Raw genomic sequence first — 21,216 nt, forward strand, 5'->3', positions numbered from 1 at the left:
CAAGAATCCCTACCCAAAATAATTTTTTTAAAGTATATTTTTATATGTATAAATAGAAGAATTAGCTGGCAGACATTCAGACCTCACAGTCATCTTCTCTCAGCAGATTTCAAATATTTTCCATGTTTTGCTGTGTTCATAATTGCATTGCACTCATAAGAAAACCACACAGATATCAAAGTTAAAACCACCATTTTATTTTTTAAAGAAAGTTAACATATTTAGTAAGCACCTTGTACTTTTATAATGCAAGCAAGTTACCCACACCTATACAATCAATTCTACAGTAGTATCAGCAGTACATAAAGGGTCATTGAAAGGGGAAAAGGGGAAAAATGGGAAAATGAGAAAGATAAAGAGGAAAAGAGAAAGAGAGAAGGAGATCAAAGGGGCAAAAGACAAACAAAAGAAGAGATAGCTATGCTGTACATAGCACACTGTAGGGTAAAATGCTAATTTTGGACATAGTGAGATGCCAGCTTTTTTTGCCATCATAGCAAAATGTAAAACCAAGTTCTTGAGAACCATCTTCCCAAAAATGAATAAAAATAGAGAGAAGTAAAAGATAGTTCTTCTTGGGCAGCAAGACAACAACTTTGACAGGAAGTTAGGTTGATTTTGCAGGAGAAAATGTCATGCATTTACCTATAATGCTGTGGAACCTGCAGGACTTGAAGAAAGTTGTTCTTGAAACCTGAAAGGAAAGCAATAATCTAACTAGTACATGTGCACAGTACACCACTACCTACCTGTGCTACAGCAACATAACTTACAGAATAAAGGCATTACACTTGCAGCACTTTGGTGCACACCTGCTCCCCTGAACATTCCTGTTAGCTGTCTGGGGAGAATGAGAAGTTCCTTGGTATGGATACCATCACTATGATAATAATTCTAACAGGATAGGAGTCACTAATGTTACTCTTTATGTCTGCAAAGAAAAGAAGATAAAGAGGGACCATAGGTAAAATGAAAACTGTTCTGCTCTTTGTCCCTTTACAGAATTTTCCCCAGATTGTGTGTCAGGAACAGGTTACAGGCTTCCAGACACAAAAAGCCCACATAGGAATAAAATCATAATTCACAAGCAAAAATGTAACTTACCAGCATTTCAGCATCACTCAGGTTGCCTGTGTAACATTCTGGTGCAGATCACTCTCCCAGAGGTCAGCTGTTGAAGGGATGATTGTTCCACCAACAAACTGCTGGTTCCTTGGAGTGCCCTGATGGGCTCCCACAGACACAGGTGCCTGCTGTGCTTTTATGGAAGTTGTTCCCACAGCAGCCCACAATAGGTGTGTTTGGCTTGAATAATGCTGGGTCTGATACTGGACAAATGGTCACTTGTAATGTATGCTGACTGTGAATTGACTGTTTAAGAAAACAGCTAAAAGTGGCGATTTTACTAGGAAACTAATGTGTAAGTTTATGCAGAATTCACCAAATACTCAAATAATCAACTTTGACACATCAATAAAGTGCCTGGATTCAGCAGAGTATTTGATTCCGTCCATTGCAGACTCCTCCTGTTAACAAGGTGTTGTTCCCATCATGTCAGAGTGGAAAGGTGTGTTCCTACACATACAGCCAAATACTGACTCCCACATTGTTTTTTCTGTTATGTTACCATGTTTTTATATAAGATTATTGGCTGGGCTCAGATAACATCTTGAATTCTGGCTGCAGTGACACATCAGTCACCAGATGAGACAAGCCTGTCTGAGAGAAAATGCACACAGTGGATTGCTCTGCAGCTGAGGAGAACAAGTATGACATACCACAAGTTCAAAATCTCTGCATTTCCAATACATTCCTGCAAAACTGACTAATTATATCTGTGTTCCATACCCAATAAGGACAACTTTTGTGTTGTACAGTCATAGAATACAGAGAATTGCCTTTTAAATGCATGTAACAACAAAAATGTTACTGAGCCAAACACCATAATGAAAATTCTGAGATCATTATCCAGGGAAAAGAACCCTTTTTTTGAGAGTTTTTAAACCATAACAAGCATTGACAGACACACTATATAATGGGAATAGTACCTGTGTACCTGAACAAAGAGATATGGAGCAGATTATACCACACTAGATTGTACATGAAAGAAAAATTGCATTGTTAACTCTTTGTTAAATTACAGAGCTACTTGCACAGCATAGTGATTTATTCAGAGCATTCTCATGGTATTGTCATTCTGTTCCATGAGTCAGGAACTTTTTCACAATGCAGGTCACGCAGCCCTGAGGTTCTATTTCAGATCAGTAATGGTAAATACTTATTCCTGATTCTGTAAGGCAGATGTAGGATCCCAGGACAGGATAAATCAGATAGAAAACTTCAATTAAAATTCTTCACTGCTATGGTCAGGTTGTCTGGGGAGGTTTTTCAATCTCTGTCCTTGGAGGTTTTCTAGACCAGACTGGACAAAGCCCTGAGTAACTTGGTCTGACCACAGAGCTGACCCTTTTTAAATAGATTTGACTAAGGACCTCCTGAGGTCCTTTTCATCCTGAATTATTCCTGAAGTACAACCTGAAATGTAAGTACATATTAATCCACTTAGTGACTTCTCTTTCCTCACATAAAAAGCCACTTTAAAAAACAAACCTTAATTATTGCATAAGAAAAAGGACAAAAATAAACCCCAACTCTTTTATAAATACAACATAAATTATAAAGATGATAATCTTTATTTCTCTAAACCACTTAGACATCATTTTCTCGATAAATGTTTCTTCACAAAATGTGTTTCAGGCTACTTAGAGTAATAACAGTATTATTCATGTTTCGTTTTTGCTCAGAAAAAATGCATATAATGAGAAAGTTTATCTAAGAATTAGATTATTTCATACATAAAAGATACCTTGCATTTCCATCCAAATAATTTTGGACAGTGTGTCAAAACCACATTGGATACTCTGAGTGGCATAGGTATCAAACATTTCTAAAACTGGAACAGTTTCCCTGTGTGGACCTGCACACCAATGCAATTGGTGAACTATTTGATCAGCCTGACTAGCAGTACATGAGCAACTGAAAACAAAATTAACTTGTCTCACAAAGCTCTCATCATTACCAAGGTGTGATCAAGAGATGAAAAAGTTGTAATTTTTAACTTTGCCAAATCTGCTTCTAATTCAATTTCTTCTCTGTTATTCCACCAAAGTAAAATAATGTTCCCTAGACTTGTCTGCTTGGAAGGTCAAACCTTCCTCCACTCAAATCTAATGTCATAATCAAAACTGAAGATGATCTTATTACTCGCTCTGGCTTCTACTTGCTGAAACAAAACCAATTAAATTGTTTTCCTGTTCAGTGACCAATGATGCAATATTCTGCATTTGAGTATCAGTAAGAAAAAGTAAAGAAAACTTGGAGTTTGGAAAAAACCAAAACTAAATCACGCAACCAAAAAAATTCCAACCCTGCAGGAGAATACAGCTATTTCTTTTCTTTAACAAGAGCTAGTGAGGAAGGTTAAGATCATATTTGAGAGATGAATCTTTAATTCCTATTCTAGAAACTTAGGACAAATGGACAAGTATCAGTGGCCCAAATGCAGAGCACTCTCACCAATCTGGTGATCTGGCTTGCTCCTCAAGCAGCAAACTGAATTCTTGTCAGAGCAGGAAGCTAATGAGCCTCATCTCACCCCAGCCCAGCTGTGCTGCCCATGGGGACACAGAGGACCCTTTGCCAGGGTGGGTAAGAGTTGATCCCATTTTGGTTGTTGTTGCCTTGTAAACAGGCCAAAATTCCTAATCAAATTTCATCTGAATCCACAGTTCTGCAGTGACTCAAATATTCATTTTCATTCTTGCCCCACTTCAGTAATTCAGCATGAGCTGAAGAGCAGTAGCAAGAGCACTGGCATTACTGTTGGAGTTGCTGCTAGCAGTGACCAAGGGCAAACACAGATCAGACTGACAACAGACTCCAGTGCCCTCCTGCCCCTAGATGTTTTGAAAGCTAATCTGAAAAAATTGAATTCATTCTTTAATGTAATTGATGAACAAAAGACAATTGTAGTTATATATAGGGAAAAAGCTCTTTCTCTTAGCAAGTAAAATGGCTGTAGAAACATTTCACTTTTCACAGGTATGTGATCACTGTGTGATAGTCAAAATTTGCATTGTTTTCTAATTTTTTTCCCAAACCTTAGCAATTACATTTGATACTTTCTGAATATGAACTTTTTAAAAATAATAATAATCCCTTGATAAATGCAGGGTTATTTGTAATAAGGAAAAATCTACTATTGTTCAAATTGAATATAAAAGACAAAATGCATTACAAATTTTAAAATCGTTCTCATTTTGTTTCTCTCTTTTTGATTATATATGTTCTCCATATTCAACTATTGAATGAGATGACAAAAAAATAAGGCACTCAAAATTATTAATTTCTCTGTGGAAATCTGTGTTGCTGGTATGGCCTGGGACTGAAAGGCACAGATTAGATATTTGTATACTGCATTCCCTTTTAGATTTAACTCCAGGTAGCTTGAAAGCATTAAGAGTCTGTTTCAGAGCTCCTGCAGAATTCTTTCTTCATTTGCAAACAGTACATCACCTTGTTAGTGCTATGAGAACTCCCAGGAAGCAGAGACTGCTGCAAAGATGTACTGAGATGTAATGAAAAAAGGAAGATACTTCCCTCTTGCCTACCTTAGGGTAATAAATCTCGGGTGTTATTTGAGCTCCAGCCTGAAAGCCCAACCCCCAGCTGGATGTGGGGGTGTGTGTTATCAAACCCTACAAACACTGGTTCCCTTGCACACAGCCCACCCTGATCATATGCACTGCTGGTGAGTCTGAATTTCCTTCCCCTCTTCAGGCAACACAGAAGAATCATCTACTGCTGGGGATTATTTTAGCTCTTCCTGAATCATCCTATCTCCACACTGAAGAGGAGTCAAGGATTTCCTGTTCATTTTCAGTGTGCATTATGCCACTGAAATTATACCTTTTCTCTTCTCAGCATGCTTGAGATGGAATTACTGAGGACAAATAAAGAACAAAGTACCTGTCCCAAGGAAGCCACACCGGAAGCTGTGGTGCCAAAATGGCAACAGACATGGATGGAATTCATCGCTGTTTGTTAAACAACACATCTCTGCTCCACACACTGTGCTGTACAGGTTGGATTGGCAGAGAATCCAAATTAGGAAATCTGAATATGGAGATGATGAACAAGATGAAAATAGGGGCACCTTAATAAGACCACCTTCTGCTGATAGAGGAATACCCTCTCTGCAAGGGCCATGATGCAAAACAGTCTCAGCTGAAGAGACAAAGGGGATGGAATACACATTAACTCAGATAAAAGAAAAAAAAAATTAACAACTTTTAAAATTGTAGCTGTCAGTGTTGCAAGAGTCATGTGTTTAGCTCTCCATTTGCTGTGCAGTTGTTGGAAGTCACGTGTTGCCATGGTATCCAGCTGTGCTGAGCACCCCACAGCCGGGGACCGCAGCTCCTTGCCTGGCATCCAACACATTGGCCTCTAACCCAGAAAAGCCCTGCCTGGTCAGCACCTGGAGTCCCACCATTTGTCCCGTGTGACCTGATTACAGCTTTGATCGATGGCCAGAGCAGCCATCTGCAAAGTACTCAAAGCTCCAGCAAAAGGCTGCTTTGATTTCTTTTCAGCGCCTTAAAAGTACTCATAAAGTCACCTTGAGCACACAAAGATGACTTCTCTTTCTCTTGTTGATGAAATTTCACAGATGATCTGATTAGAAAGTGTTTGGGCCCGGGCTGCACTGCCACGGGCAGGAATGACACTTTTTGACTCTGTTTCTGGCTTTTTCCACATCCTCTTACTGAACGGTGTGTTTTACCTTTTAACCTAGTGTGCTTCTCTGGTGGTTTTGTCGTGAAGTAGAACAAAAAATTCTAATGGTTTCTGCTCCAAACACCTCAGGTTTTCACATAAATGAAATGTCCTGAAAACAATTATTTCTCATTCATCAGCAAAAATTCCCCTGCCTGTCTGTGAGTGCTTTTCCCTGGTCAGTACAGCCACATGGGGAGCTCGCTGTCTGCCAAGGGCTTGGATGTGCTGCTTCAATGCCACACACCATGGAAAGTGTTTCTGAGGAGAAACTCAGTGCATTCTTGTTTGTTCCACAGCAACAAAGAAATGGAAAAAAAACCCCAAAAACCGCTGTCAAAAGGCAGATTCTGAATTTTACTCAGTATACCATAAATATAGGCAGGCCTAACTCATTATGAAACAAGATAAGAAGGAATTGAATAAATTTTTGTCTTTATGTGGCACCACATAATTGAAACCGACAAAGGTCCAGATGTACCACATGAATCTTGAATAATTGTGTTTAAGAATAGTCAAAAGAATCACAATAATTTCTGTTAGGCTGAGGATGTGCAATATGATATTTTATTAGTTTATAGGAATATGAAGTATTCATCAAATTGTCTTGTACTTCTTATTGCCTTTGAGCTCTCACTAGTCTTATGAATGATTAGCTGAGACATTCCTCTCAACAGTTACAATTCCAGGGAGGCAGGAAACAGCAGAGAAATAAAATCATGCTCATGAATCATCAGAAACTCAGCAATACAAACTGCAGTGGCCGAGGTAGGGTGCAGAACAGGTATTTACTGAGACAAGTAAATATTCAACTAAAAAAGAAAAAAACTCTGTTTCCTGCAAGTTGGGAAACTAAAAAATGAATATTTAGGAAAATTGGTTTCCCTCTGGTATTATGACCCTGCTGTTCAGTATGTTGGAGAAGAACAAAAGAAAGGGAGAAGTAGAATAGCTCAGAGTAGGCCCCCTGGACACGATAGCCCACAGGTTCAGAAGCATCTTAGCAAAACTGAATATTCAACAAGCTTCTGCTTTTAAAGGACCTCAGAGTGTAAGTAGCTATACATGGAAAAAAACAGGATTTCATTCCTCACAACTGGTACTTTTTAAACTAATGGAGAATAGATCTCTCCTACACTTTCAGCATTTCACTAAGACTGCCCTTAAAAATGCTGTCTCTTGAATCTTAATAGATGATATCACCCCCTCTATATCATGTTTTATATTTTATATACAACCCTTTTGCACAATAATTTCTAATTTGACAATTAATCTATATTGGTGCAAATCTAGATTAACAAAAACTTGATATTGGCCACAAATGTCAGTAAACACTATGACATGAAGGAAAAAAAAAAGCCCAGGTATTTTAAATAGGCATTCAACTCTGGCATCAGCAAGAGGATGAGGGGAGGAAAGGAAGAAGGAAGCAGAGAAAGAATGGAAGGACTTTAGAGACAGTAACATGTATTGAAACAGAATAAAAATATCATTACAACTCAAATGACCTGACTTGACAATAACTTCTTTTTTAAACAATGCATAGCTGAACTGGATTTCATAGAAATATTTTTATAAGACTAACTAAGAAAAGACACCTAGTAAAGGTATGTAGAAGATGTGTAGGAAATTGTACTGCACTGAAAGTTCATGCTTAATACAGAGAATGACTGTAAGCAAAGCTCTTCCTTCTTGACATTAATATTCCTTAGTATTTGTGTGTTGATGAAATTTCTAATGAAACAAAATCAGCAGGCATTGTCAGGAACAAGGATGAACAGAACAAATATAAGAAGAACTGGATAACCTTGAGGACTGTAGCAACATTAAGAACACTGATTTATGTGAACAGTGTTATGAAATGCCAAGTCATGTGCTCTTAGCATTATGCAAAAAAAATTCTTCAAAAAGCCAGCAAGAACCTGCTGCTGGAAAATGAGTGAGGAAGGGAAAGACCTTACTGTACTTTTTGTTCCAGAAAAGACTCTCACCTGTGATATGCAGTAGTGAAGAAAGGCAGAGGTGGCTTTTTGAAGAAAGGCAGGAGTAATGCCATAGCGTAATACAAATTTCATCTGGGACACTGTTCATGGTGCTAGTTGTTCCTAATGAAGAACTAATGCCAGTTCTGCATTTCTCTTCACATACTCCTGCATGAGAAAGCTAAAAAAGACTGGAATAATCAGTTTAATGAAATGAAGTCTATGAGAAACTGCAAGTGTTTTCATTAAATGTGTTATGAAGGTCCCAGTAGGGCCAGAGAAGACACTGAATTAAAAAAAATGTAGGTCCAAGCAAAGAATATTAATTTCATGCCTTCATAGGCATGAAAAGACCTGGGGTAGGAATTCATAGAATATCTAACCACTACAAGAAAGAAGTGGTGAAACAGCCATCTAAGAGGATCAGAAGGGCAAGAAACCAACCTTCTTCAGGCATGCAGCTAAAGCACTTTTTAGAAGTGAATATGACTTCAGCACCTGCATTTAATAACTTATTCATCCTGCCCATCTACCTATCAGCACTTTTGCCTTAAGTGATTCATGAGGAGTAGACACACAGGTTTTCAGCAGGACAAAATGGTGTTTATGAAGACCAATCATTTTCTGAAGCAGTCTGACAGTGCTTCAAAACACAGTTCAAGTGTTACTTTATCCACATTCTTTAGTGGACTTTATTATTGCCATGACAGACAGGCTGGCTACACTTAGTATCCTGATTTAAATCCATTTTACCTTTGTGATGCTGCAACAGAGCTCACAAATCCCTAGATGACCTCTGCTCCAGGCATCCCAACTTCCATGGTAAATTGAACTTCTACCCTCTCTATGATATAACGAGCAGTAAGTTTTCATACTGAGTGGAACAACAACTTTGAGCACTCGATACCTCAGTTTTTAGGATTGTTTCTAGAAAGATAAGTGATCTACATCAAACCTCTACATCAGATAAAAGGGAAATTTCAATTGACAAGTCCCACATTCTAAGTCTGAATGAGAACAAGTGCTCTCATTGAAAAGCAGAGACACAATTTTCTTCTTTGCCCAAGGACTAACCTGACAAGTATTTCCTGGGAATATTTTCCAGAGCAGGTTGTGAAAGGATGAGAGGAGGGATATCTACTTTGTGAATCCCAATAAGACTTAGTCATCTCAGCAATGCAGAGAGATGGCAAGACCTTGCTGGCCATTTAAACAATGCTGTAAACAGAGAAAGCATCTCCTTTGACTCTCCAGCTTCCCACCTTACATACACAACTGGAAAATAGAAAAATACCAGGTCTTTGCTACAAGAACAATTAAAAGACACTGTCACAGCAAAAAATTTCTCAATAAAAATCTCTCTAAGCCTGAATTATGCCAAGAGTTTTCTCACACATTATAATCAACCTAATATATATACACTACCTGTGTACTAGTTGCATAATAGCAGGCTGCAGGTATGAGATCCTGAATCAAATGCTATCAATGGAAATTGTACACAGAACTACAAAGAACCTCAAATAAACTAGATTTTATCCACTCTCAGTGCCAAGTCCACCACTGTATTTGCTGCTTGTGAATACCAGTACACAGAATTCTAAACATAGTCTCAACTCTCCTTACTTATGCATGGAAATTATTTCAGGCAACAGTGTCACAAGAATTTTAGCATATCTGTAAATTCCAATAAGATGAATGAAATTTAGACACAAATGTAAAACATATTCTTAAATGCTTTCTCAAACAGAAGTTCAGCTGTAACGAGTTCTTACCAGACTGTAGCAGAAATCAAACACAGAAATCCCACATATTTCATCATACAGAAATTATTTTAAAAATACACATACTTGTGTGCTGTATATTAAAATGTTACATTAATCTTGAAAGTTTTTATATAATCTTAATTAAATGTTAAATAACATACTTGCAATATTGTCATTATAAAAGTCATCATGATTCTTTTTCAGAGAAAAGACAGATTTTACTTGACAAGTTTTATCTACATAAGTTCAATAGACACCAGCCATTAAATCAGTATATATAAACAGACTGTTTACATGCTTTGAAAGTTTAACTAGAGCACAGTGGTTAGGAAAAAACCCACAAAACACCTATTTCAAGGACAATTTTAACCTCTTGCCTTCACTTATAAATGGAAACAAGCTGCCACCCAGTTCAGCAGTAAAGGAGGATAAAGAACTGATAATAATCCTTGTGCTCCTCACATGAACTCCAACAAGGCATTTGAATGAGACTTTTAAAGCTGTAAATTATCTATAAAAACACAGAATAACTTTTGCTAATCCTTGTGCCACAAATTACTAATCCATCTGGAAAGCTATTTTTTTTGCTTGTGTTTACAAGGATCTAAGCATCATCAGACAGAAAGACAACTGGGTTAGTAGCATGTAAAAAAAAAACCCAAAAAAACCCTGAATACAAAACATGAAAAAACCAGAACTCAACAGAAATAAAAACTCCAAAGCAGTTGAGCAGAGAATAAGTAGGATTTGCAGAAGTACTTACAGCTTTCAATCTCCAGCGTGCAGTTCTGCTCATCCAGCGGATATCTCCGCAGGTCCATCATACAGGCAGCTGTTGTTGTAATTCTGGGAAGGAAGGAGAAAAGTTTGTTAATGTGCCTTGCTCCACTCTTTCCACCATCACACTGTGCTCAAAGAAGAATCTGTATTTGTCATAGCTGATGCTCAGCCTGGTTTTGCCTGGGTGCCATGTCTGCTGCTGGCCGGTAACCAGCGCTGTCCCAGCGAGGTTCTCCCAGCACAGCTCCCCTCAGCACAGGAGTTTTCTGCTGTGTGCTAAGCACAGCTGACCGGCCAAAGCACCTGGGGAACCTGTTTCCACACCATGAGAAAAATGAGCAGCCATTTGTACAAGCTTTCTTCAAGCTGAAAGGCTGATCAAATGAACGAGCTCAAAATGTAAAAGCCAACATGATGATCTCCACAATGGGACCCAAGGTGGAGTAGATGGAGTGCCTGCAACACATGCAGACAGTAAGACATTAAAGGATCAATGTCTTTCCCAGGTATTAATGAGAGATTGGGTGACCAACACTTCTCTTCTCAAAATCCTGTGTCATATATGAGGTTTACTACTGGCCTTTCATAGTAGATATTTAGAATGTTCAATATGAGTTCAAAAACTTGTTGGATATTCTTTGTTCTGGTAAAAAGACTTCAGAGAACTCTTTCACATTTGACAGATTTTATTCTTTCTCCTTGAATACCTAAGAAAGTGCTCATTAGTGGCAGAAAATTAGAGGTGCCTGGTCAAAATTCACTCAAAATTGACTGTAGCAATCATTCCTGCAAAACAGAAATTAAGAATCTTCATAAGTATGCTTACTGTCCTTTCCTATTGGTTTCTTGGAGAAAAGGAACATCTTTTGGCACCATGTCCTTTTTTCATTCCATGTAGGCGTACTCATAGAATACACCTACATGGAAAATATAATGGTTTTAATCAGTGTGTCTTAGCAGAGATGCTTCACAACTAAGTTTTTTGGAGTGGGACAAAAGCACGGGGAGAAAGGCTCCTTTGGTGCTCTCAGTGAAAGTCTTCCAGCTTTTAACAAAATCAGACTGCTGAGGAATGCATGTGAGTTGATAGAAAAAGCAAATGGAGCAAGCAGCAGCACATATTGGTAAAAAAAACCTCTTGGCAGTTAATAGTTGGTTCCTTATTTTTAAATGTAAAGAAAAATCAAAGAAATCACCCTGTTCCAGTATCAATGTAAGACTGATTGTTTTGGGGCAAACTTCAACAAAGGTATAGTGAGACCAGAAAATAATTACAGGTCATGTTTTCTTGTTGGGTTATGTTTGGGTTTTTTGTGGGAAGGTTTGTTTTGATTTCCTCAGTACTTCCACACTTATCTGTATATTATAGCCAAGATTTTACAAGAGCTTCAGTAGTTCACAGAGGAAAAGGCAGAGCACAGGCTTATAGCCAAGGTTTAAATGCACAAAAAAGTTATGGTAAAAGCTAACCTGGTTGACTATTAAGCTTCTCAGAGCTTTCTCTGCACTAAACACTTCATTCCAGGGTCTACCAGATCCAAGGGTTCCACACAGAGACAACCCCCAGCCTGTGCTACCCTCTGCAGAGTGTCTGTACCCACTGCTGGAGCGGAGAACTCACAGCTCTCACACATTGCCAGAGGATTTTTGGTGCAAAAACCAAGAGGGGCCAAAGGCTGCAGACAGCTGGGATAAAAGCTCTGTAGGGAACATCAGGAAATCTTTAAAGGACACAATGCCCTGCACCTCACTAGAAAGTAAAGGGAAAAAAGTGGCATGGTAAGGAAAATGATTTGTAGAGCAGGGATTTAATCAAATCAAAACAGAAGTTTTGAATAATGTATTAAATTCAACTTGCTTGTTCCTTCCTATCCATAATGCAAATCCATTGAAATAAAATCAGTAGTCTGTCCTTTCCTCTCCTCTTACCTCCCTCATATTTTTAGCCTGGCTTCTCACATTAATAGTGAAGTAGAAAAAGTTCTCTTTCATCTTCATAATTAATTAAACAGCAAAACTACCTTTGGACAATTCTTAGTGGTTCACAATTAATGGTGATTAGCTAAACCAATTCACCAAAGCAACAGAGTGCAAGAATTACCACCTTGGAATACTTTTAAAGGCAAGAGACGTGACCCACACCTTTTCAGACAGAAGAAGAAACAGAAGTTCATTTTAGAAGTTGGGAAGACTTGAAACAGGCCCAAAGCCTCTCCCCCAGAACAGAGCTACTTCAATTTTCACAGCAGGATTAAAAATATTTTTATACAGCTTGTACTAGTGCAAAAAATGCAACATTGTGTTTTGCATAATGTAACCTTGAGAACAAACAGTGAAAAAGTGAAAGGTTTTAAAAAAACAACACAGTGACTCAAGGCATTGCAGTCATTGGGGATGATACACAATAGCAGGACTCAGAGAGGCACCGCATGAAATGAAACACATCACAGAACTGTCTCTCTCATACACTCATCTTTTCATCTGTTGCTAAAGAAAGAGAAACCTTGTGATATGATTCCTAACAATGGAAATGAGTTTTCATCTTCCTCTTTTATGAACTTTATTTTGAATGTAGACTGATTATGAGGCACAAAAAAAAAAAAAAAGCAAACCCTGAAGCACCACTAAACTGACTAAATAAAGTATTACGAAGTAGACCTAGAGAAAGGTTCTTGTGTTAAAACAAGCACAGCTACACTGAAAAAAGTCTGCACCACAATTGACTTGCAGGGAAAGTAAAGTTTGCTGTCAATAATTCAAAATAATTCAGATAAACTCTGAGAAAGATGAAAATCTGCTCACTTTGGAAGGTTTTGGATTCAAATAACAGTCAGAAATTCTCACTACTTCTTTAAGAGGCCAAATGTGAAGGCCATAAAGAACCTTTTTTAAACACTTGCAAACTTAAAGTGAGGCAGAAAATAATACCCCTATTATAATGCTATCCCAGAAGTGCCAGTAGGTCTTATTTTGCAGTTCTATGCAGGGAACAGTTTCTCAAAATCCTATAAATTTTGCTTTTCTGACAAGTTCAAAAATGATTTGAAATCCAAAATAGCAACTTAAACAGTTCTGACATCACTAGTGGAGGAAAAAGAGCACAGGAAGACAGGAGAGCAATGCTAATGCCATGTGGAGATGGACAGAATCCAATTCCCTCTTGGAGCTGCAATGGCTTTGCAAAGCTGTGGAGAATAAAGCAGTAAGAGAAACTTATGTCTGCCCTGGAAGCAGCCCTGCCCTGTAATTACAGGCTTACAGACACACAGCAGTGATGAGCAAGAGGGTGACAAGTTCAGTACAAGAACTCTGTCACGCCCTCCTCTCCTGTTCTAGCTCTAACAGACCATGGACTCAAAGAGCTGAAGCCCAGGGGGAAAATACAAGAACTAATTCTTGCTCTAAATGTATGCACATATATCCTGTTGAAAGCAGAGTGAAATTCTGCTTTAGCTCTGTGTACCTGCGAGCTGACTGGCGACCATTAACAGCACCAGGAGCAATCCAAAGAGCTCACAGGGACAACAGACTCAACCTCTTGACTGAGAACTTTATAAGAATTCTCTGTGTGTGGTGAAAGAGTCAGGAACTCTCTAAATTAGTTACTGAAATAATTTACTGCAGCTAAACCCACTGTTCACCTTTGCTTCTTGGAAAAAGTCCCCATGCATGACAGTTGGAAATACCTGTGACAGCAGCAGCCAGCAGAGCCCATTTTAAATACCTGGAAATTCTGGGAACAAAACATCAGGAGGATAAATCTCTCTCCTGGATGATAACATTGGATTTAAACATATGTCAAGGTTGATGGACATACTAACAGATCTACTTTTAAATAAAACAAATTTATTGCTAATTAGAGAGTTCACAGAATTTTTCTCCTGTTTATTCACAGAAAAGAAAAGCCTCCCTTGTGTGATCATAGGTAAAGATTTGGCTGTAGGAAATGCCAAACAATAGTTTCTAAAAATTCAACATTAAATCTAAAAATTCAGCTACTGAATTTTTCAGCTATAAATCAGCTATAGACTTTCAACTGTAAACAGCATATAGAGTCTCAGTGTAGTTTTATAGGAAAAGAACAGCTTTTTTATTGATGTTGATGTCTCTATTTGAGATGAAAGAATACACACATGCTACCCAGAATCTGTAATATGCTCTCCTCTAACACTACTCGTCAACATTTCCTAAGTATTCCAACCTAAGTGCCAAGAGCTCACTTTTCTTACTCCATCTGGAAGTAATGACATGTAGATATTTCCCCCTTGATTCTATAGTGTGCAATCCTTAGACAGTAAGGTGTTCTCTGACAGCACTAAGTATATTTGTCAAAGCTGAAAGGCATAACCATAATACAAGTTAAGAATATGAAGGATATTATACTAAAGCATTATCTAAATGTAATACAAGAGAGGAAAAACTTTTGCAGCTGATAAAGCGCAGGGAGTCAGAATTCACACAGAAACTTTGACCTCATTCAGTTGTGTTGTTGCTGAGATTATTGGCAAAAGAAGCATATGGGATTTTTAAAGGAAACTAAAATCTATATGCCTCTGATCTTTCTTGGGAAGATGTTCTGCATTTCTCTGCTGAAGTACAGCCTATTGTGCCATCTGCATGTCAGAAGGGAAGAGTCCTGGAAAACCAGGGCTCTTATTTCATGGTAAAAGAATTCTGTCACAGAAGAATCAGAATTTTGCTGCAGGGTTCCTTTTTATCTTCTGCTATATATGTAGCTCTAGAAATTGTTCTTTAAGTGAGATAGCATTTCCTACTATCCTGTCACTGTGTCCAAAATTCAGCCATAGCACCATTGTAATTATATCCTTGCAAAAAGCATACATCACAAAGCAGTAAAATCTTCTGCTACAATAACCTCAGCTTTAGACTGAATTCATTCAAACCTTTCTCTGAAGTAATAGGTTCTTCTCCAGAAAATAATACCTACATAAAATGGCAGAAAAGCTCAGAGGAGCACTTCATAATTTTAATATTTTATCACTGCGAAATGTATCCTTGTCTTTCAGCATTCACTTCACTTCTCCCTTTCAAAAGAAATAAATAAAAGGGAGTATACTAAAGTACTACAGGACTTAGAGAAAATGAAACAATATGAGCATGATCAGTAGCATGAAACAAGCAACCTTGGAATAAAGAGTTACTACATCACCGTTATCCAGAGTTTGTAGCCCTTTTGCTTTACTAACCATCACTGAAAACATCAAAGTTTTACTTTCAAATATTTCACAAAAACATATTTCTTATTCTGGTTGGGAAAATTACATGCCTACTTCACTCAATGTCAGCATTGAAATAAAAAGTGCATTATTTCACTTTCTATCTCAAAAAGTTATATTGTTACCATCCAAGTCACACTGCATAAAATAAATCATATATACAAAACATTTTTAAACCAGTTGTTCTGTTATTACACCACATCAAATACAGACTCTCAAACTAGGGAAGAGAACTAGAACTTTTCAAGGGGACACATGAATTTAGTGGGTTTTTAATCAGTTCTCACCACCTAAAATAACGTGCTTATCTCTAACAAGTACATTGCACTGTAAATGTACCCTATACTACCAATTTTTACTGCTGACACAACCTGCACCTCCCTCTGTTAGTGAGGAGCTTGTGCTCTGGATAATGAGCTCACACAGAAACTGCAGCCACTTGGTTGTGTTCGTAACCCATGGTTTCTGTGTGTTTGATTTATCAGATGTATTTGATGCATCAGATTCCAGGAAACTGACTGGAAAGTGTTTTCACTGTTCTGGAGGAAAAAAGGTCACATTAGTTTTTAACTCAAGTGGAAAGTCAAACAATATTCAGTAAGAAGTTTTATGATTGCAGCTTATTTAGTAAATCTTACAGAAATAGTAAGGTAAGAGCCCAAAACTCCCATTCCTCTGGCTTTTGTGAGTCAAACACTCATTTCCCACAGGAAAATGTCAACAGAAATCATAAATGCAAGTGGAGTCTTAACAAGCAGAATCACTCCCAGATCCAAAAAGGTTAAAAAAAAAAAAAAACCTGTTAAAATAAACAATACAACTGCTGTCAACAAACCTATCATTTTATCCCAAGTGGTTTTAGGTTTTGCTTTTTATTGCAAAAAAGCTACATTATATGACTGCAAAAATGTAATAAGTATAATTGGACTGGATTATTCTTTTTTCCCCACAGCTCTGATGTCAGCAGATCACACACACTGCACACAGAGACCATTGGCCAGTTTTTAAAACTGTGTTTAATTCATGCCCTTAGGAGTGTCTACATAGCAGCACCAGGGGCCTATTTCCAGATATTGGAGTGGTACAACTGACATAATACATAACGACCTGGAACATCACACAGAATTAAAGGAGGCACTGTAAAATTACAGAGGAGCCCTTGGGGAAAGCTCTGAATGGTTCTTTTGCAGCAACTGTTATGTCCATAGAGTAGTGATCACTGAATAGTGCCAGTTTCTCACTTAGGAATGAGAGCATTTTTCACTAGAACAGGGAGAATTTTAGTGGGTCAACAGCACTCCAGGTAGTTAGATACCAAGAATATGAAAAAAAAAACTAACAAAAAGCCAAAAAATATACGTATAGTAAAATTTAGTTTTGATACTGGTGTTAATGTTAAGGCTGCACCATACAGGCAGTACTTCAGAAGTACAGGACTGCAAGAGCTGTGGATCCAAGTGTCCAAGCACACTACAGGCATCAGACACTGACACCTCACAAAACTGCAGAGGAGCAGGATGAAGACATTTTTAAGGCAGAATGAATACTTTCAGTGTCAGAACCTCCATTAGGATTCAAATCTTTTAATCCAATGTGGCTAATTGCAGACTACTTTCAACTACTTTTCTCCCTTTTACTCCTCATCACCTGCTTGCCATTATCTACAGAAAGGTCTACACTGCACTCCTAAGTGGGGGGAGGCAGTATTAGAAAACAAAAAAGGATGAGCAACTCTGCTGCTAATTGCTTTTGAATTGCCTCATTTTGCTTCAAGTGATGCTTTTGTTTCCAGAAGATTTGTTTTGGTTGTATCAAGGATATCACATCATTTATTCTGCAGAATATACTCTTAATTAATATTTTCAGAAATATGTATTGTTTATCAATTAAAGGTTCAGTGCCTATATTTAATCCTGCAAATTACCTAAGCAGATGTCCATGTATACCAAATCCTGCACAGAGTAAATAAGATCTGACAAACATGGACAGTACAAATACAGACAATGGGTATTCCAGAACAACATTTTGAATTTATAGAAGAGAAATCACTCCCTTAAAATGACTACCAGAATTGTTAAAGATGGCTACAACTTATTCAATTAGTATTAAATTATTACCTATAAAGCACAGATGAAAGAGACATATTGCATATATCATCCTCTATGGGCACACTAAGAATTAACTCCTAGGGAAATAAAGCTACAGATCCTCACCCTTCACAGTGTGTCCAGAGTGTCAGTGGGACAATTGTCAGTTATCAATTATCCTGCCCAGTTATCAGCTGGATCTGAAGCTGTTTAAGGTGTCTTGAACCAATCACCCATTTTCACTGTAGTTATATATCTCAGCTCAACAACTACTTCCATGTGAACAGTACTTAATTGAGGAAATGAATTAAGATTTAGGAGATATTTTTAGGCCTAATTCACAGCAAATAAGTTTCAAATTACAAATTTCTATTATCATCAAATGACTTTAGGTAAGGCTCCTGTAGAGAGGGGAAAAGAAAAAGACAAGAAAAATACCTACAGATGATTTTAATATAAAATGCTGTAATGGGGAGTTGGGAAATGAAGATCCTCCTTATTCATATAAATGCTTTAGGATAGGTCTGACATGAGCAAAATATAAACAATCTTATTCTCTTCATTTTCCTCTTAAACATTGCTATTTTTCCTGCTCAGGCTAATCTGCAAGTGGAGATCTGTGGGGAAAATCCATTTTGCAGCTATTTCTGATCCTCCTTCCTTTTTTCTCTCTTCTGACAGATAGGCCTACTGACATGCCCAAGCCACTACAATTCTTTTTTATATTGACAATGAAAAAATAAATTACTTAGAATTGCCTTCTATCACATTCCAGATGTCATGTCTGGCCTCAGCACTCTCCTCATCTGTTTTGTTAGGCTTGCATTGCCCATTTCATATCTGATCCATTTGGAACACCAAATACTCTTATTGCTTTAATATATTATTAAAGCAGCAGGAATATTATTTTGAGAATGGGAGGCCATGTCCTTCTTGAACATTCCAAAATCTGTACCTACATCAATTCAACTCAGCTTTAGCTAAGAGTTTATTGGATGTGTGAGAGAAGCATAACAATGAGTCAAACCTAATGACTAAAATTAACAAGGCATCTAAGTTAACTCCAGCCATCCTTCTGGAATCCAATTCCCAAGGGCTTCATCTCCTCCTGTGCCAAAATTAGGATGCTCAGGCACAACCTTTCTCTTCCTCATCCTAATTTCAGAACATTCATATCTTTGTTCCAAACAGAAACAGGAAAACCACCCAAAACACTTCTGTGCATATCAGCTGCATCATACTGGCAAGAGCTGAAAGCTTGATAAGCTATGTAACACACTGAATGCTGGAAATCTAAATAGAAAATCTGGATAGGGAATATTCAGTTGGTCCTGTCCTGTTTATAAAATAAAACCTTTGAAAATTCTCAGTAAGTAGATCTCAGTTGCCAGAACTCTAATCCATACACTGCAAAAAAAAACCCCCAAACACACACACAGAGTTTCCTCTTCATGACCATATTTTCCTGCAAAAAATGCTTTAAAATAAATTAAATCTGTATTCCCTTAAGACAAGCTTCAGAAATCTTACCAAGGTCCCTTCTTTTCCATTCTAAAGCTAGCTAGATCCATCGGTTTCTGCAGTCAAAGTTATTTGCATTTATGATCAATAACGCCATTAGATTTGGGAGATCTGTGACTCTGACCTGCCAAACAGCCCAGGATGATGCTGTTCACAAGCCCATTAGCAGAGAGGGTGTGACCTGAGGCAGATTAGAATCACTTGAACTCAGACTCTCTTTGACACCCTCAGTCTCAAAGAGAGTCTGAGTTCAACTGATTCTAATCAGAGTTTAATCAGGTCTTGGCTTCCCATAGACTTAGGCAGACAGTGGGGATCCCTTTTAACATTCTGTGCAGCCAGAGCTGCATTTTAATGCTTCACACTGCACTGGAAGTTGAATCAATACATGGGCTACATATGAAGGATTTCTCTGTGTTGTGTACTTTTATAATTTAATTTAGAAAATATGTCCCCCATTGCTTTTTCTGTTACCTTGTCTATATATGAACCTTCTTTTCTCCAAGAAACAATTTAAAACTAGTTCACATTTGAGGTAGATGAAAAGTCAGATGGAAAATGTCAGTCCTACCCAACACAGCAAACATACATCTGATGAGAAATTAAATATTTATCTCAGATATGTCAGATTTGTCTGGGCCCCATTCCTCCAATTCAGGGAATTTTTAAAGTGATTATTTTGCTGTAGAAAGTGCACTTTTTTCTTTCTTTCTTTTTTTTTTAAGCCAATCCCTAAAATTACTCCTATGCTTTACTTAAAAGTCTTTTATACATCAACAATAGGACAACACATGCTGCAACTCAGTAAATCAAATTGAGAGCCTTGGGAAGCATTTACTTGATTAAATGCACAGGTGTTTTGAGGTGACTGCAAACACTGGCATGGAGCAAAAGCACCAGCGGCACAGCAGGTTGAGCACAGAGCCATCCCCGAGGCACAGCACAGGGGTTGGTGGCTGCTGTGTCCCCTCCACTCATCCTCAGCACTCCTGAGCCAGGCATGTGAGCAATGACCAACCCACAGCCACCAGCCCAACCCACAGAAGCACAGAACCACGGGTATGTCAGCACTGCTGTCACTTCCCATGGTGAAAAGTCACCACTGCCCACCTGGCCAGACCTTTCAACTTTTATAGTGTACAAGGATAACGCCAGCACAGTAACAAAACCAGCACTCCCTCCACGAGGCAGAGTGCTCATGGGAAATTGCTGAAAGAGATTTTTAAAAATAACTGCTCAGCAGCAAAATCTTAGCAGGGATGGGGAGTTCAAGTTGGTGCTGCCTGCAATATGAGGTCAGAAGGAGAGGACACTGTAACAAAACAGACACACTTTCATGGACAAGCAGGAGACAAACATGGGATGATACATGAAAATTATCTGTGCCATGTTTTAAATGGGTAAGACAATTCTCTTTAAGCCAGTTCAGCATTTTCCTCGTTTCCCAATACACTTTCTCAAGCCTGCAGTTAAATGCTGTGTTAGGAGAAACATCCATCTATTTGGGTTTTGCTGGGTTCATTCAGGGTTTTTTAACATATCACTATTTTTACTTTCAGATATTTCAAGCATTGGCCAGAATTTATCACTTCTGTCATGCATTACCCATGTTCATTTAACCTAATGCTAGAGCCAGTGACTGCAAAATATCTCTCAGGTGGTAAATCTCATTTCTAACCATAGACCAGAAATTTAGTGAACAATTTCAGCAGTTTAAAAACTCTTCTGTTAAGGCTAAATGTTTTTCTCCTGCTGCCCCTCCAAGCTGACAAAAGAGAAGAGTAACCACCTGAACATCAGTACTGAAGTACAGAAATCATTCTTAGGAATGTAGATGGGAGTCTGTTCATATTGTGATCCACATTTAATGGAGACAAAGAAACTGAGGCAATAACCAGCTTGCTAAAAATGGCTCCACTTTTCAGCATTTTCAACAATTACCATCTCAAATTTTTAATTCTGAAAGTATTACGAGTTGGGTTGTGGTGCAGTGGATCTGCCTTAGCTT

At 38.0% G+C, this 21,216-nt stretch overlaps 1 protein-coding gene and 1 long non-coding RNA gene across 3 annotated transcripts in view; both read right to left on the reverse strand.

Annotated features, from left to right (window-relative positions):
• Positions 1–21,216, reverse strand: part of GABRB2 (gamma-aminobutyric acid type A receptor subunit beta2) — a 138,062-nt gene that overhangs the window by 55,898 nt on the left and 60,948 nt on the right. For both annotated transcript variants that reach the window (XM_066559960.1, XM_066559959.1), the window contains exon 7: positions 10,347–10,429. In XM_066559960.1, coding sequence (XP_066416057.1) covers positions 10,347–10,429 — 83 coding nt within the window. The remainder of the gene's footprint in view (positions 1–10,346; positions 10,430–21,216) is intronic.
• Positions 176–2,281, reverse strand: LOC136562884 (uncharacterized). The gene is made up of 2 exons (XR_010784585.1): positions 774–2,281; positions 176–694 (listed from the first exon to the last, which is right to left on the reverse strand). It is a non-coding gene; the product is annotated as an uncharacterized lncRNA (long non-coding RNA).

The sequence above is a fragment of the Molothrus aeneus genome, chromosome 15 (assembly GCF_037042795.1).
Source record: "Molothrus aeneus isolate 106 chromosome 15, BPBGC_Maene_1.0, whole genome shotgun sequence".
NCBI classification, from domain to species: domain Eukaryota; kingdom Metazoa; phylum Chordata; class Aves; order Passeriformes; family Icteridae; genus Molothrus; species Molothrus aeneus.